Source organism: Rhineura floridana, chromosome 17 (genome assembly GCF_030035675.1).
Source record: "Rhineura floridana isolate rRhiFlo1 chromosome 17, rRhiFlo1.hap2, whole genome shotgun sequence".
Classification (NCBI taxonomy): domain Eukaryota; kingdom Metazoa; phylum Chordata; class Lepidosauria; order Squamata; family Rhineuridae; genus Rhineura; species Rhineura floridana.
This window is the reverse complement of record NC_084496.1, coordinates 5,955,478-5,970,641: the sequence shown is the minus strand read 5'-3', so window position 1 is coordinate 5,970,641 and position 15,164 is coordinate 5,955,478. Positions and strand designations below refer to the sequence as shown.

Genomic DNA, 15,164 nt, shown 5'->3' with positions numbered 1-15,164 from the left:
TGTTCCTGAAAGTTGTGCACTGAGGCTGCTGGTAAGTTTTGGGGGATGTTTCCAATCCCCACTTTCCTGATCATATCCTTTGCTTAAACTAAAGTGCTTAGTAATTTCGGTTGCTCTCGCTTCCCACTTCGAAGGCTGCTTTCAATTTGTAGAAGCTAGATTTAACCTTTAGCTGCACAAAGACTTTAAGATTCCTGTTCCGTGTGTCATTCAAATTAGCATCACTGTTTTCCCCAAATGGGGGCAAAGAAACCATGGTTGCATTTGCCGTTGCTAAGAGGAAAAAGCAGACATAGTGGAACTGGGGGAAAATTAGAAAAACAACAGAGTGAAGTTATATTGTTTGGCTGGGGATCTACAAGGTCAGGGTTTCTCTTGACATTCTATTCCGTCTCCTGCTAAACATTGCAATGTATCTTTGGAGAAATACTTCAAGGCCCTCATAGGGATGGTCAATGCATTACAAAAAGAAGGGGAAAGAAATTACATTTATTACGTTTAATCCCTGAATTGCTGAAGTGACTTTTGCCGAGACCAAATTCCGTTGCTCTGCCTTGAATTCAGCATGCCTTTTGTCTTTTTCCAAAGCAATAAGGATGGGAGCTGTCAACTGATGAAGGAATATTCAGTCGATTCATCATCTGCCTCCTAACCAATTCATCAATTAATCAACAAAGAGGTAACTATTTCTAAATACTTATTTACCCACATGAGGTGTGGTCAGGAAATGCTGGCAGCCAAATCCAGCCTCTTCTTTCTCTCTGCCACTATATCAGGTTTAAGAACTTAAGCCTGCTGGATCAGACCAATGGACCATCTAGTTCAGCATCCTGTTCTCTCGGTGGCTAACCAGAAATCCCTGGGAATGCCAAAAGCAGGACTTAGAAGTGCCCCTGGTGGGAGGAAAGAGGACAGGGAAAACCACCTGAGAGGAAGTGTCCATGACTAACACCAAGCAAAGGACTTTGAAGTCAGAGCCAGACCATGAAGAGCTCAGTGGGGAACTGTAAACCAAGCAAAGGTCTAGACTCTAGAGGCGACTGAGGGTCTTATCTCCTCATTGCCAACTACTCCTTTTCCTGGTCATCTGCTGAGTCATTGTTCACAGCTGAGCCTTCTCCCTGCCACTGAGAAGAGTCTTGAAGCCGAGGAAACCGCTGGTGGTGGATCCTTCTGGCAGCCTTCTGGTGGTGGGCACCGCTACACCAGATCTGGGCTCCCTGCTTGGGTCTGCTGCTGCCTTCACTTACGAGGCCCAGGTGACAAAGGGATTGAGGTAGGGCTTGGGCTGTGGTCATGTCAAGAGTCTTTTCCTGACCTATAGCTCATAGCACCTTTTGATCTGAGTTGTATCAAATGCCATCCACTGTCTCCTAGGACCTTCTCCCAGCCACGTCAGAGATCTCAGGCCCTAATAGTGACTTGCCCTCTCTCTTTACTGGGTCTCGATAGGGTGAAAGGCACGTACGTCATAACTCTTTTTGCTAATTTACATGGCTGACAAAGAATTACAGCCCCTTCCCTGGCATAGGACCAAAATGGCAGGGGATTGTGGGACTGGTGAATCCAAGGGATGGTCCAATAAGAGACAGGATTACCCCTTCCCCCAGAAAATAACTGTAGTTAAACTCAGTGGTGGCTGGTGCCAACTGGGACTGGGAGGGTGGTGTCAGACTCTGCCGACTGAATGAAATCGTTTATGGCTGCAGTAAGGTAATTAACAGATAACGGCCAGCAAAGATGCCTGCAACTACAGTCAGTGGAAATACCAAGAGAGTGAAGAACAGATGAGTCTGGGGGAAGTCCAAAGTCAAGGTACCAAGGATCCGATGAGACAGGGCAGGGCCGAAGACACGCAATCGCAAGCCGGGCTGGCTACAAGGAGTCACGAAAGGTCAACGTTTCCAGCAAAACCCCCAAGCCACTTGGTGCCTTTTGAGCTCCTGGTCCAGGTGCTAGCAATCAGCCCTCTGACTCCCACGAGCTTGTAGCCATAAACAGCCAGCACACCTGCATTGCTCTGCTACTTGCAGGTGTCTTTGCTCTGCAGGGAGTGGAGGGGCCTCCTGTTCACTCTCTGAGTCTGACTGAGGGGCTCCAGCTGTGTCTGGAACATCTTCCAGTGGTGGGAGGTCTGCAGCTGCTTCTTGGGTGAGTTGACTTGTTTCCTCTCCTGGGTCCGTTGTGCCAATCCCTGCTACTCATCCTCCTCTGAGGACTCATCTAATGGAGTCGTGATAGGCGGAAGGCTGGGAGGTCAACAGTAAGCATAACCCTGTAGCCCATGACAACCAATTCTACGTTTTGTCTCTGTGTTCCTCTCTCCTGGAGTTAGTGGTTGCTGGCGGCTCCATGTCAGTGGGGCAGTGGAATCCGTTCCAGTTTTCATCTGAACATTCAAGGAGCTGTCCAAGTTGTTTTAGCATATTGTCTCATATTGTTTGGGAAAGCGTGAATTTGATAAACTCAGCTTTCAGTGACAACGGAATTGAATTTCTCTCCCATCCTTACACCAGCCGTCACCGTCCTGAGTTCTAGAAGGGGCAGTGTTGCAATTAAGGAGGAAGAGGAGGAACTTGACTGCACTGGTTGCAAGTAAAAAGGCAGGCAGATGTGGTCTGGATGAAGCCAGACTGAGGTTAGTGGGCAGTGCTCTGTTTGCCCTAATTGACCAGCCGAAACATTCATCAACCCAGCATCAATCTACAGCAGCCTACACCTTTTCTAGTGTTCCAGTGGAATCCTGGCACAGTGGATTCTGTCAAAGAATAACGATTAGACTTGGCTAGGTGTTAACACATTTATCTCCACAGAAACATGCCAAAAACTGAGCAGGAAGGGAAGGGCCAGTGTCCTGATGATGAATCATGCCAGAAAAAGAGATAAATAAATAAATAAGCCCAACTTTGTCCGCATCAGATCTGGTGAAGTCAACATTTCCTTGAAAATGATGCAGGCGACGCCACGTAAGGTGAACGTTTTTTTGAAGAGCTTTGCTGATCTTTAGCTGTCAGCAGGCTGTAAGCTCTTGGGGTTCCTAAAATGGTCATTGCCTGGGCGTTGTTGACATGATTAAGAAGGGAATGCCATCTTTTGGACAATTGCCTGCCAGTTGAATGAAGAGTGATGGCTCTAGAATGACAGATTTGCCCGGAATGAAAGGTGGTTTCTGTACAAGTCCTGACTAGCTCAGCAGAAAAAAAAGGGAAGGAATTCAGGTGATAAGCATTAAAGGAAACATTGAAAGCTTTGTCAGTAGCAAGAAATCAAAAACTGAGAGTAGGGATAGGAGAGGAATTCAGCAACATAGCAGGCTGCCTTATACTGAGTCAGATCTAGTGGTCCATTTAGCTCAGTGCTGTCTACACTGACTGGCAGTGGTTTTCGAGACTTTCAGTCTGGGAGTCTTGTCCCAGCCCTCCCTGAAGATGCCAGGGATTGAACCTTCTGCATGCAAGACAGATGCTCTGCCACTGAGCTATGGCCCTTCCCTTTTTTGAAATGGGATTCAGTGCGCATTTACAGGTGAACTTCTTGAATGTGCGCTTTCCAAAACAATATGTGAACTGAAACACAGCCATCATTAAAAATGTGGACTTCTCTGAGTTTTGCAACACAAGGCTTCAGCGAAGTAATGTGTACAAGAATGGATATACTAGTGTAAAGAGTTTGCATACCTGAATGAGAATAACATACAGTAAGGCCCCACTCATACGGTGGGTTATGTTCCGGACCCCCGCTGTAAAGCGAAAACCGCTGTAAAGTGGAACTCATTGAATAGAATGGTGCGCGATGCCCGAAAACCGCCATAAAAGGGGAACAAGCGCCGTAGGCTTTAGTCTAATTGTGTCTAACTGAGACCGCTGTATTAGCGAATCACTGTAAAGCGAAGTGCCTTAAAGCGGTGCCCTACTGTACAAGAATGCCTTACGTTAGGGAGAATTGCATGCAAAAATGTGCATATTAGGAGAAATTCGCACTAAAATGCTGAAGAATTTTTATGAGGACTTAAGAAAAAATGTAAACTGGTGTGGAAATATGGGGAACTGAACTAAAATTTAGGAAAATGAGAAGCTGGAAGGAATCAAAATTGGCATGTTCGCCCAACTCTAACTGAAACTATGTCACTAACTTGCTGTTCCCTGGCCAAATAAACAGACACAAAAATAAGATAGCAGAGAGCATGACATCACTAGACCAGCCATTGCCAACCTGGTGCTCTTCAGGTGTTTGGGACTCCAACTACCAAGTCTGACCTGGCATAAGGCAGCAGTATAATGAAGATCCTTTGAGGCCATGTTGATAGGCAGGTTCTTAGAGGAGCATTTGCTCTAAGCTGAAAGCCTCTGTTTCCACAGACAAGGAACACAAGGGGTTGTCGTTAAAACCCAAAAACACACCACAGTGATGCTGATTCAGCTGCGTCGTTTGCAGATCCTTTCATTTCTCTGAACAGAAATATGTGAACACCATCCGTCGGAGATAACCACTGGAGGCTGGTCTATGGTCCATTAGGGCAAGTTGGGCAGTGCCCCACTGACCTCAGCCTGCCCCCAGCCAGCCCCCAGCTGCCTGCATTCTCACAACCAGTCTAGGGGGTGGCACTGCCAGTCAATTTTCTCCTCTGTAGTCTCTGTGTTCATACAGCCATACTGCCCTGAACACGACCGATCTCGTCTGATCTTGGAAGCTAAGCAGGGTCAGGCCTGGTTAGTACTTGGATGGGAGACTGCCTGGGAATACTGGCTGCCGTAGGCTTAGAAGCAGGCAATGGTAAACCACCTCTGGATACCTCTTACCATGAAAACCCTATGAAAATATCCAAAAAGGTTCATAGGGTCACCATAAGTCGTAATCAACTTGAAGGCATATAACAACAACAGTCTCTGTGTTTGCCCTTGCAGAACTCAGCAAGTGGGAGGATGGTCACAAAACTAGAATTAGTTGTCTCTGCCTGTCATTGGCTCTGGCTCCACTTCTTGTTGGCCTCTCCGCCTTCTGCCCTGCCAGTCCCAATGGGCACCAGATACCACTGGAGACACCAACTCTGTTGATTCACTGTAGATGATCCTTCTAGGTGTGCATCACCCCTCAATAACTTTAGAAGCGCCCTAAGGGATCAGGCCAGAGTCTCATTTAGTCCAGCAACCCCTTCTCGCAGAGGCCAGCCCGATGCCCATAGGAAGCCTACAAGCAGGACATGACTGCAACAGCACTCTCCACAGGCGTGATTCCCAGCAACAGGTGTTCAGAGGTACACCTCTGGTAGCCAATGACAGCCTTACCCCTTGAAAAATGTAACTCCCAATCTGGAGTAACTTTGGGGTCATCATCCTAGGTTAAACATAGTAATGATCCTTCCATAGTTAAACTATGGGATTCATTCCCACAACAGGCAGTGATGGTTGTTAAGGTGTATGGCTTTAAGAGAGGATTAGACAAATTGAAGGCTATCAATGGCTGCTAACCCTATGCTCTACCTCCATGGCTGGAGACAGTGTGCTTATGAATACCAGCTGGTGGAAACAGCAGGAGGGGAGAGTGCTCTTGTGCTCAGGTCCTGCTTGTGGGCTTCCCAGAGGCATCTGGTCAGCCTCTGTGAGAACAGGATGCTGGACTAGATGAGCCACTGGCCTGATCCAGCAGGACTCTTCTTATATTCTTATGTTCAATACAGGCCCAGCCCTGGACCCAGTACCTGGTTTTGAGCTGTGATCCACAGTGGAAGAACTCCATTGTCCCACCATTTAGTCTTGTTCTGTGTTTCTTTGTGGCCATACTTTCTCAGAGTCTCTGTGTTGAACATCATATTATGGATGACTCCATGGTCTTCAATCCAGCGGCCTAGAAGAGAAGAAGATGACAAAGAAGACAAGGAAGAAGAAAACAACAAAGAAGACAAAGAAAAAGAAGATGAAGATGAAGACAATGAAGAAGAAAACGACAAAGAAGACAAAGAAAGGAGACGAAGAAGAGGAAACTGATGAAGACAAAGAAGATGATGATGAAGTAGAAAATGATGAAGGCAATGAAAATGACAACAAAGAAGAAGCAGAAGCAGAAGAGTGGTAAGGGGTGAGTATTTTAGGACTCTTGTGACTGTGGATGCACTGTCTGACTCCTGTGCCTCACTCTCCACCCTGTCTGGCTGTAGCCTAGTTCAGTTACGACCTGAAGAACCAGCACTGACAAAATGAAAGATGAGTTGCCTAATCAGTTGCACTGGGAGGTGGTGGCAGGTATCTCCTGGACTTCCAAAGGAGGCAGATGTGAGTAGCGCGGATGTGTCAATTTCAGGTCTCCCAGTTTCTCATTTTTCCAATCTTAAATTTAGTTCTCCAAATTTTGCAGCAATCTGTAATTTTGTTTTAAAAAATATCCTCATCAATATTAGCATTTTAGTGCTAATTTCTCCCCATAAACACATTTTTATGTGCAGTTTTGACTGACAGACACGTTTTGGCAGGCAATTCTCCCTAACTGAATGCATTTTTTTTGTCTTTATTTTCATGGATATGTTCATTTTCATGCACACTTTCCTCCAGTAAATGCACTTTTGTCAACGTTGTTTGGTCAGAGAGCTGCATTGCAACATTTGGAGGAGTGTGAATTTTAAAGGACATCTATGTTTCGGTTTGCATATTGTTTTGGAAAGTCCAGATTTGATAGACTTGGTTTCAAATGCCAACTGAATCAACCCTCTCCCCAATCCCTAGCCTGGATGGATAGATGTATTTGTGTGTAAATAGACACCTCTGATCTTTGTGTGTAGCCTTCACTACAAAAGTATGAGTCACTTCTGTGGCTCCACCCACTTTTGCTTCTGGATCATGCCCAACATTGACATGTCTCCCTCCGCCCACTCACCAGGAAGGTTTATCCACCAGGGAACAGGGCATTAATCATTTCTCCATCCCTGCTGCAAGGTCTGAATACCTAATGCATTCTGGTGATGAGATACCTGCTTGTAAAGGCACAGGATAATTTCCCTGCTTCTGTTTGTCTGCCTATAAGCGATATGGAACAAGAGCAACATTCCTTCTTGTCACCACTTTTCAGCCGCTCTTGCCTGTGTTGGTCATCAGGGAAGGGAGCCAATACAGGCAAGGGAGGCTTCATTACAACTACTCCCTCATTGAGAAGGCAACTTTGGGGTCAATTCTTAATGTGTTTTTTCCATGAATACTTCCACAGTATTCATTCTTTCCCTGCTGTCACTTTGGCTGGTATTCTCCACCTCTTTCTGGACCAGTACCTTGCTTGATTCACTTACTTGAGTGTTCTGGACCTTTCTGCTGTGCTACCATCTTGAATATAGAGCGATTTGTGATGCTGGGCTAATGTGTAAGTCAATATGAGAGGAAGGAGTGAGACTTCAAACTCTTAACGTTTCACTACTTCCACACTTCATTAGCGCCCACTATATTGCATCCTAGAATTAATTTGTGGCAAAGATAATCCTTTTTAACCAATCACATTGAGATACTAATTAATTCATTATCTGAGTAATGTATTTACTTTATGGGAAGTTCCTTTTAATGAGGAATATTAATTAAAACCTGTTGGGGTGGCTTGTAAGCATATAAGCATGTCTGCCTGTCTGTTTTAATTAATTCCCAGTAAATAATGAGACCATATAAACATGTAATTGCATTACAGATTTTTAGAGCTGTGTTAAACTTAGTCTTAGAAATATATATTAAAACTCCTCTTGCTGTTCCTGAACTTGAGGGGAGAGTGGTTTTGTGCTCATGTCCTGCTTGTTGTCTTCCTATAGGGATCTGGTTGGCCACTGTGAGAACAGGGTGCGGGACTAGATGAGCTATTGGACAGCTCCTTGAAAGTTCAGGCTAAAACCTGGAGTGGATTCCACTGCCCCACTGACATGGACCTGCCAGCCACCACTGAACCCAAATAAATTAGCATACACAGGTCCAGGGTATCTTAGGGACCACCTGAACCTTTATATCCTAGCTCGATCACTGAGATCATCTGTAGGAGTGGCTTTGGTCATCCCCCAAGTTGGCGAGGCTCATTTAACATCAACATGAAAGAGAGCCTTCAGTGTCATCAGCCCAGTTCTCTGGAATGCTCTGCCAACAAAGATTCAGCAGGCACTTTCTGCTTTAACTTTTAAGTGCCTGCTGAAAATCTTTCTGTTCCACCAGGCTTATGCAGGCAATTAATATGTCCCCCCCCCAAACAGTTGACCTTTGTTTGTATTGTATTTTTAATGTTTTTATTTTATGGTTTTATTTTATTTTATTTTATTTTATGGTTGTTTTTAACACGTAAACCACTTTGATGTTTTTAACAAGAGGTATACAAATATTTTTATAAATAAATAAATATGCAACTTTTAATGCAAACATGTAGCCTCTGTTGCTGTCTACTCCTGGTGATGCATCTCCTCTTTTTGGTGATATGTAAGTGGCCACCCTAGTTTGGGCATTTAGAAGAGTGTGTGTGTTGTGTTCTGGTCCAATGCTGGATCTCACAGGCAAAGCAGAGAGTCTGGTCAAAGGTTGCAGGACCAAGGATAGCTCCAGGTGAGCAACATGCTCTAACATAGGTTGGGATCAGACTGAGGTCTTTTAAGCCTCTGTCTCCAGACTACTTCTTCTAGCCTTCAGCCCCCTCATGGAGAACGTCAGAGCCTCCAAGAACCAACCCTTTGGCCTGAAGATGGGCACTCCTCCATTCCATAGCCTCCCTTCTGGTGCACTCCTTGTGCCACTGGACTGGTTGATGTGCAGTGGGAGGCATCTGGTTCATGAGGGTCCAGGCTCTGGCCCTGTAGGCCATGGTGATTTGGGAGGTTCCTGGTGGTCTGGGAGGTTCAGCTGCACTGATCTTTCTATGTTCAGCAGTCAGCTCTGTGCCCTGACCCAGCTCCCCATCTGGTGCCCCTGCAACCTCTGACTCTGTGTCCACATCAGTGCTAGATATAGGGCTCATGACACAGTGAGTACAGCAAGATGCTATCTGAAAGAACAGAAGAGGCTAAAAACTGAATGAGAGGAGTTTGCGGAAAGTAGCCTGATACCTGTCTTGGCAGCTACAAGAGGCGAGAGGTGATAGTTCAGACTCATTGTGGGCACAGGGCATGGCGTCCACTAAATTAACTGCTGAGCAACAGACTCCTTTGCAAAAGGCCAACACTTACAGTATTTCGCTGTGCTATACATAATGATCTACCCAGAGAAAGAGTCACAGGATCTGGCACGGAAGAGGGGGAAAAACAGCTTTGGTCTTTGAGGAGAAAGTTCTAAGCAACAAATACCAAAGCTGCCCCTTGTACTCTCCATACTGGACCAAGATGCCCCACGGCAACAGACCTTGGTCAACTACAGACACAAGTGAGACAAACGCTGGCAAGGTGTAAATCCAGAGCCAGTGTAGCATAGCTGTTAGAGTGTTGGACTAGGATGTGGGAGACCAGGGTTCAAATCCCCACTTAAGCCTTAAGGCTCACTGTGTGACCTTGGGCCACAAACCATAAGGGTCACTGGGTGACTTGTCGTCTCTCAGCCTAACCTACCTCACAGGGATTTTTGTGTGTAGAAAAGAATTAATGTTTTTAAAGTCAAAATAATCTTTTATATGTGTGTGTGTGTGTATTAGGGATGGAAAGATCTGTCTGTCTCAGTTTTCTCGGTTTCCCACATTTCTAATGTTAAATCCAGTCCTCTACATCTCTACAGCAACCTGTGATTAAAAAAAAAAATCCTCATGGAAATTCTCCACCGTTTTAGTGCAGATTTCTCCAAATAAACACATTTTTGTAGGCAGTTTTGACAAAAGTACACATTTTTGCAAGCCATTTGTCATCACATCATGCCTTCTTGCATGTTATTTTCACTCACGTCTTCATTTTTAGGCACACTTTCCCTTAATATATATGTTTTTATAAATGCTGTTTAGTTGGCGAACTGCAGCCCAAAATTCTAATAAATGTGGATTTCGAAGGATGGCTGTGTTGCGGTTCTCATGTTGTTTCAGAAATTGCGAATAAATTCTTCTTGAAATGTGAACTGAATCGAAATTCTCACCCATCCCTAGTGTATATGTATATACTATTATTATTATTATTATTATTATTATTATTATTATTATTATTATTATTATTATTTATTATAATAATAATAATAAATAATAATATTTTATTTATTGGTCGCCTATCTGTCCAGGTTAGTGGACACTCTAGGCGACTTACAATAACAAAAAGCTATACATAATATACATATACAAAAACAAACCACAGTCCTAAACAATTTAAAACCAATTTCCAATTAAAACATCATAAAATTAATCCTCCTTAATCCCACCAAAAAAAAAAAAAATCTTTTCATGATTGAAACCCAAAGCAGCTTACATACGGTTCCCAGGCGGTCTCCCATCCAGGCACTGACCAGACCTGACCCTGCTTAGTTTCAGGAGCTGGCCTCAGGCACCTTCAGACCATATATCCCCAGCCAGCTCAGGAGCTGATGCTAGGCCTCTTTCTGTTGGGGTGGTTTTTTAAGGGCTCCCTGGGGTTGCAGGGCCTTGGAGGTTGGCCCTGAGATCCAGCCCTAGCTGCACCATTGCTCTTCATCACCAACAGAGCAAACCTAACCATAGGAAGCCAGTGTAACTTAAGACAGGGTCAGTTAGCCTGTTGCAAACTCCATTCAGGAGCCAGCTGAGCTGGCAGGTGAGCATGGGCCTGGGTTTTGAGGGTTGGGCCAAAGAGCCAAAGAGAGTTTGGAATAGATATAAGTCTTCCAAGCAATCTGCGTAAAAGTTGGGTCCGGAAGGATTAATCTAAACCTTGGAAAGCCCAAAGAGCTGAAAGAGGAAGTGGGAAAGAACGCCAACTTCCTCCTTCAGCTCTATGTACTTTTCAAGGGAGAAAAAGGTTACCACACTTGCTACCTCATGACCAAGGGGAAGGGGGGGTGTTCAGAGCTTTGTGGGCACCAGGGGAAGACCTCATGAGCTCCATTGTGCCCTTAGGTGCCACACTGGTGACCACCCCCCTGGAGATAATTTTTTTAGCCTTGGATGCTTTTGATTAATTAAGTTTGACTGCCAACATATCTATTTGCAATCAGAATTATTCATCTTTTTCGACCCTGACAACTATTTATAGGCGAGGATTAATTAATTAATCAAAGCACCTGCCTTTCTGTCCTAGAAATGGGCCCTTTACAGTGGCTGACAACTGTGATGAAACACCTAACAATAATGCAATATAAACACTAATTAACCAAGACGACAGTTTAAACACTATTCCCGAAGGATTACCAAAAGACTAAACAGTTTCCCCATTGCTATTCTGTAAGGCGCCCACCTGCAACAGGGCCAGTCTAAGCTGAAGTCAAGGCAAAGCTGAATTAGGGGCCTCTTCAATGACTGCACTCTCCCCTTGGGTAACCGATGTCCCTTTTTATGACATTATTTTTTCATTTTGCAAACAGCAGAAGGAGCATTGCAAGATAGTCACTTAATTGGTCCTTGAACTTGAAAATAAGATTTTATCTTGACTTACCTAAGGTGTATCTCTTGGTATCTGATAAGGGCTTTGATTCTCTCTCTCTCTCTCTCTCTCTCTCTCTTTCTCTCTCACACACACACACACACACACAATTTTTCAGGCTATTCTCCCAGAGGCAGCCACAGAGGTCATATACCAGAGACTTTTCTTTCACTCTTGCTTTCTTGGGGAAGGGCCATAGGTGGGACATCTGCTTGGCATGCAGAAGGTCCCAAGTTCAATCCCCAATGGGCTCTCCAGGAAGGGCTAGGAGAGACTCCTGTCTGAAATCTGGAGCTCAGTAGATGGACCAAGGGTCTAACTCAAGAATAAGGCAGCTTCCTCCTTATATCCCCATACTGGTGAAATCAGTTCATTGCTGATTCATTGTAACAGTGAAGCGATGTGAGCAGAACTGGGTAGATGGAAATGGACTGCCTTCAAGTCGATTCCGATTTATGGCAAATAGGGTTTTCATGGTAAGTGGTATTCATAGGGGGTTTGCAATTGCCTTCCTCTGAGGCTGAGAGGCCCAAGGTCACCCAGTGGGCTTCATGGCTGGGTGGGGATTCGAACCCTGGTTGCATTTTCTTCTTCTTCTTCTCCAAAACCCTGCTGTTGACATAGCTTCACTGTTACAGTGAGCCATCAATGACTTCTCCCTCTTGGATGACTTACACTGGATAAGGGACAGCAGCAGCATCGCTCTGAGTTCTTCTGGATCCCCTCAGTGGTTCTTGATGCCATTGGCTGTGGGATCTGTGGTGTCCCTGCTCACTTCAAAATGCAACACTCTGTCCTTCCAGGTCTTTACCAAAACTGGAAATTGTTCTTCAGCTCTGATCATGCCTCTTGTATTCTTGGATGGAGGACAGAGACAGGTGTGTGAATACTTGTAAGACTAGCCTTCTGTATGTCTACAACGGTACTATCTTGAACACGCCTGCTCTCGTCTGATATCAGAAGCTAAGCAGGGTCAGGCCTGGCTAGGACTTGGATGGGAGACCGCCTGGGAATACTGGGTGCTGTAGGCTCAGAGGAAGGCAATGGTAAACCACCCCTGGATACCTCTTACCATGAAAACCCTATGAATACATATTTTTAAAAAAGATTCATAGGGTCACCATAAGTTGTAATTGACTTGAAGGCATATAACAACAATAAAGCCTTCTGTACAAAGGTGAATTTTACATTCACTGCTCCACCCAATTTTGCTGTTCTCTGCTATGCTGTTCTGGCCCCGCCTACCTTTGGCATGTGACCCCCCAGAAGGCTGCCCAGGAGGGAATGCTGCCCTCGGGCTGAAAATGTTCCTCATCCCTGATCGACATGAAACTGCTGAGAGAAATCATTTGCAGGTTTGGGCTGCGGTGTTACCAGTATGCTGATGACACCAGGTCTACCTCTTTGTTCCATCATCCTAGTTCTTAGATCACAGAGTTCCTAAACCGGTGCTGAGAGGAGGTTTTGTTTCAGCTGGATTTCGGGGTTGAGGTGAAATTCTGGTCTTGTTTTGGAGGAGGAGGGAGAGAATCAGAGCAGCTGCCATTTCCCCCCCTGTTCTGAAGTGGTTTTTGAGTTTTGGGAAATTCAAATTGACTGTTGCCTTGAAACCTGGGAGCAGGACCCAAGTGCAACAGCACACTTCCCTCCCACAGTTTCTAGCAATTGGTATTCAGAAGCATACTGCCTCTGACAGCAGAGGTAGGACCTAGCCAGTCAGGGTTAGTACCCATTGATAACCTTCTTCTCCATGAATTTGTCTGATCCTCTTTTAAATCCATCCAAGTTGGTGGCCATCTTGACATAAGAACATAAGAACATAAGAAGAGCCTGCTGGATCAGGCCAGTGGCCCATCTAGTCCAGCATCCTGTTCTCACAGTGGCCAACTAGGTGCCTGGGGGAAGCCCGCAAGCAGGACCCGAGTGCAAGAACACTCTCCCCTCCTGAGGCTTCCGGCAACTGGTTTTCAGAAGCATGCTGCCTCTGACTAGGGTGGCAGAGCACAGCCATCATGGCTAGTAGCCATGGATAGCCCTGTCCTCCATGAATTTGTCTAATCTTCTTTTAAAGCCATCCAAGCTGGTGGCCATTACTGCATCTTGTGGGAGCAAATTCCATAGTTTAACTATGCGCTGAGTAAAGAAGTACTTCCTTTTGTCTGTCCTGAATCTTCCAACATTCAGCTTCTTTGAATGTCCACGAGTTCTAGTATTATGAGAGAGGGAGAAGAACTTTTCGCTATCCACTTTCTCAATGCCATGCATAATTTTATACACTTCTATCATGTCTCCTCTGACCCGCCTTTTCTCTAAACTAAAAAGCCCCAAATGCTGCAACCTTTCCTCGTAAGGGAGTCGCTCCATCCCCTTGATCATTCTGGTTGCCCTCTTCTGAACCTTTTCCAACTCTAGAATATCCTTTTTGAGATGAGGCGACCAGAACTGTACACAGTATTCCAAATGCGGCCGCACCATAGATTTATACAACGGCATGATGATATCGGCTGTTTTATTTTCAATACCTTTCCTAATTATTGCTAGCATGGAATTTGCCTTTTTCACAGCTGCCGCACACTGGGTCGACATTTTCATCGTGCTGTCCACCACAACCCCGAGGTCTCTCTCCTGGTCGGTCACCGCCAGTTCAGACCCCATGAGCGTATATGTGAAATTAAGATTTTTTGCTCCAATATGCATAATTTTACACTTGTTTATATTGAATTGCATTTGCCATTTTTCCGCCCATTCACTCAGTTTGGAGAGATCTTTTTGGAGCTCTTCGCAATCCCTTTTTGTTTTAACAACCCTGAACAATTTAGTGTCGTCAGCAAACTTGGCCACTTCAGAAATAAAATAAATAAATACATGGAGATGCAACTTACGAAGGGTGGGTACCAGACAGTTTGAAAAGATGTGATGGCCTTACCTGAAATCATTGTGAAATGGGAAGGTGAGGTCATGGTCACAAACGGAGGAGACACATATTTTGCTTTTACTCCTTCCTTGACTAAGTGGTCCAAGTTTGGCGTGTCGACATCCTGGTCGTAATTCCACCGGAATCCATCAAAGGAGATCAAGAGGAGTTTGTGGACATTTGCTCTCATCTCATTCTGGGTAACAGGGTAGCAAGCAACGGCTGTCAAGAGGACCAACGTTGGAGCGAAGGAGTTTGGGATCTTCATGCTGAGCTTGCGGGCAGTTGAAAGGGAATGTTCTCTATCTTATCTGCTGCTTTTCTGCTGTCTGTCTTTTTTAAATCTAGAACTGATCAGAGCAAAGCTCAACACAGATAAGATTATTCACAGGTGCATTGCCATCTTCATAATATCACCAGTTTTTTATAAAATGAAACTAGGCCAAGTATTATTTCAAATCTCACAGTTTTGGGGCATTGAAATGTATAAACCTACATTAGTCCTGTTTATTAATGTTAATAGGTCTGCTCTGAGTAGGAATTGCATTGAAGACCACCCACTGTTTTTTTCATCTATGACTTTGTGAAAATGTAATGAATTCATTGACTAGAATAATTCAATTAACTAACTGAATTAATTCATTGTCTAGAATGAATTACTCTGGGGTGCTTTCTCCACTGGCATTTCCCCCCTAACGAGTTGTTATGCTTCTGCAAACCTTGGGGCTC

The 15,164-nt window shown here is 44.8% G+C and overlaps 1 protein-coding gene and 2 pseudogenes across 1 annotated transcript in view; 2 read left to right on the top strand and 1 right to left on the bottom strand.

The window, feature by feature from the left end:
* The window catches only part of LOC133372063 (ectonucleotide pyrophosphatase/phosphodiesterase family member 7-like), a 29,975-nt gene extending 15,272 nt beyond the window's left edge, over positions 1-14,703 (bottom strand). The window contains exons 1-2 of the mRNA XM_061600295.1: positions 14,448-14,703; positions 5,700-5,844 (exon numbers count right to left, since the gene is read on the bottom strand). Of these exons, the coding sequence (XP_061456279.1) occupies positions 5,700-5,844; positions 14,448-14,703 (401 nt within the window). The remainder of the gene's footprint in view (positions 1-5,699; positions 5,845-14,447) is intronic.
* LOC133372170 (5S ribosomal RNA) lies at positions 4,640-4,758 on the top strand (annotated as a pseudogene).
* LOC133372190 (5S ribosomal RNA) lies at positions 12,434-12,552 on the top strand (annotated as a pseudogene).
* Positions 14,704-15,164: the final 461 nt, after the last annotated feature.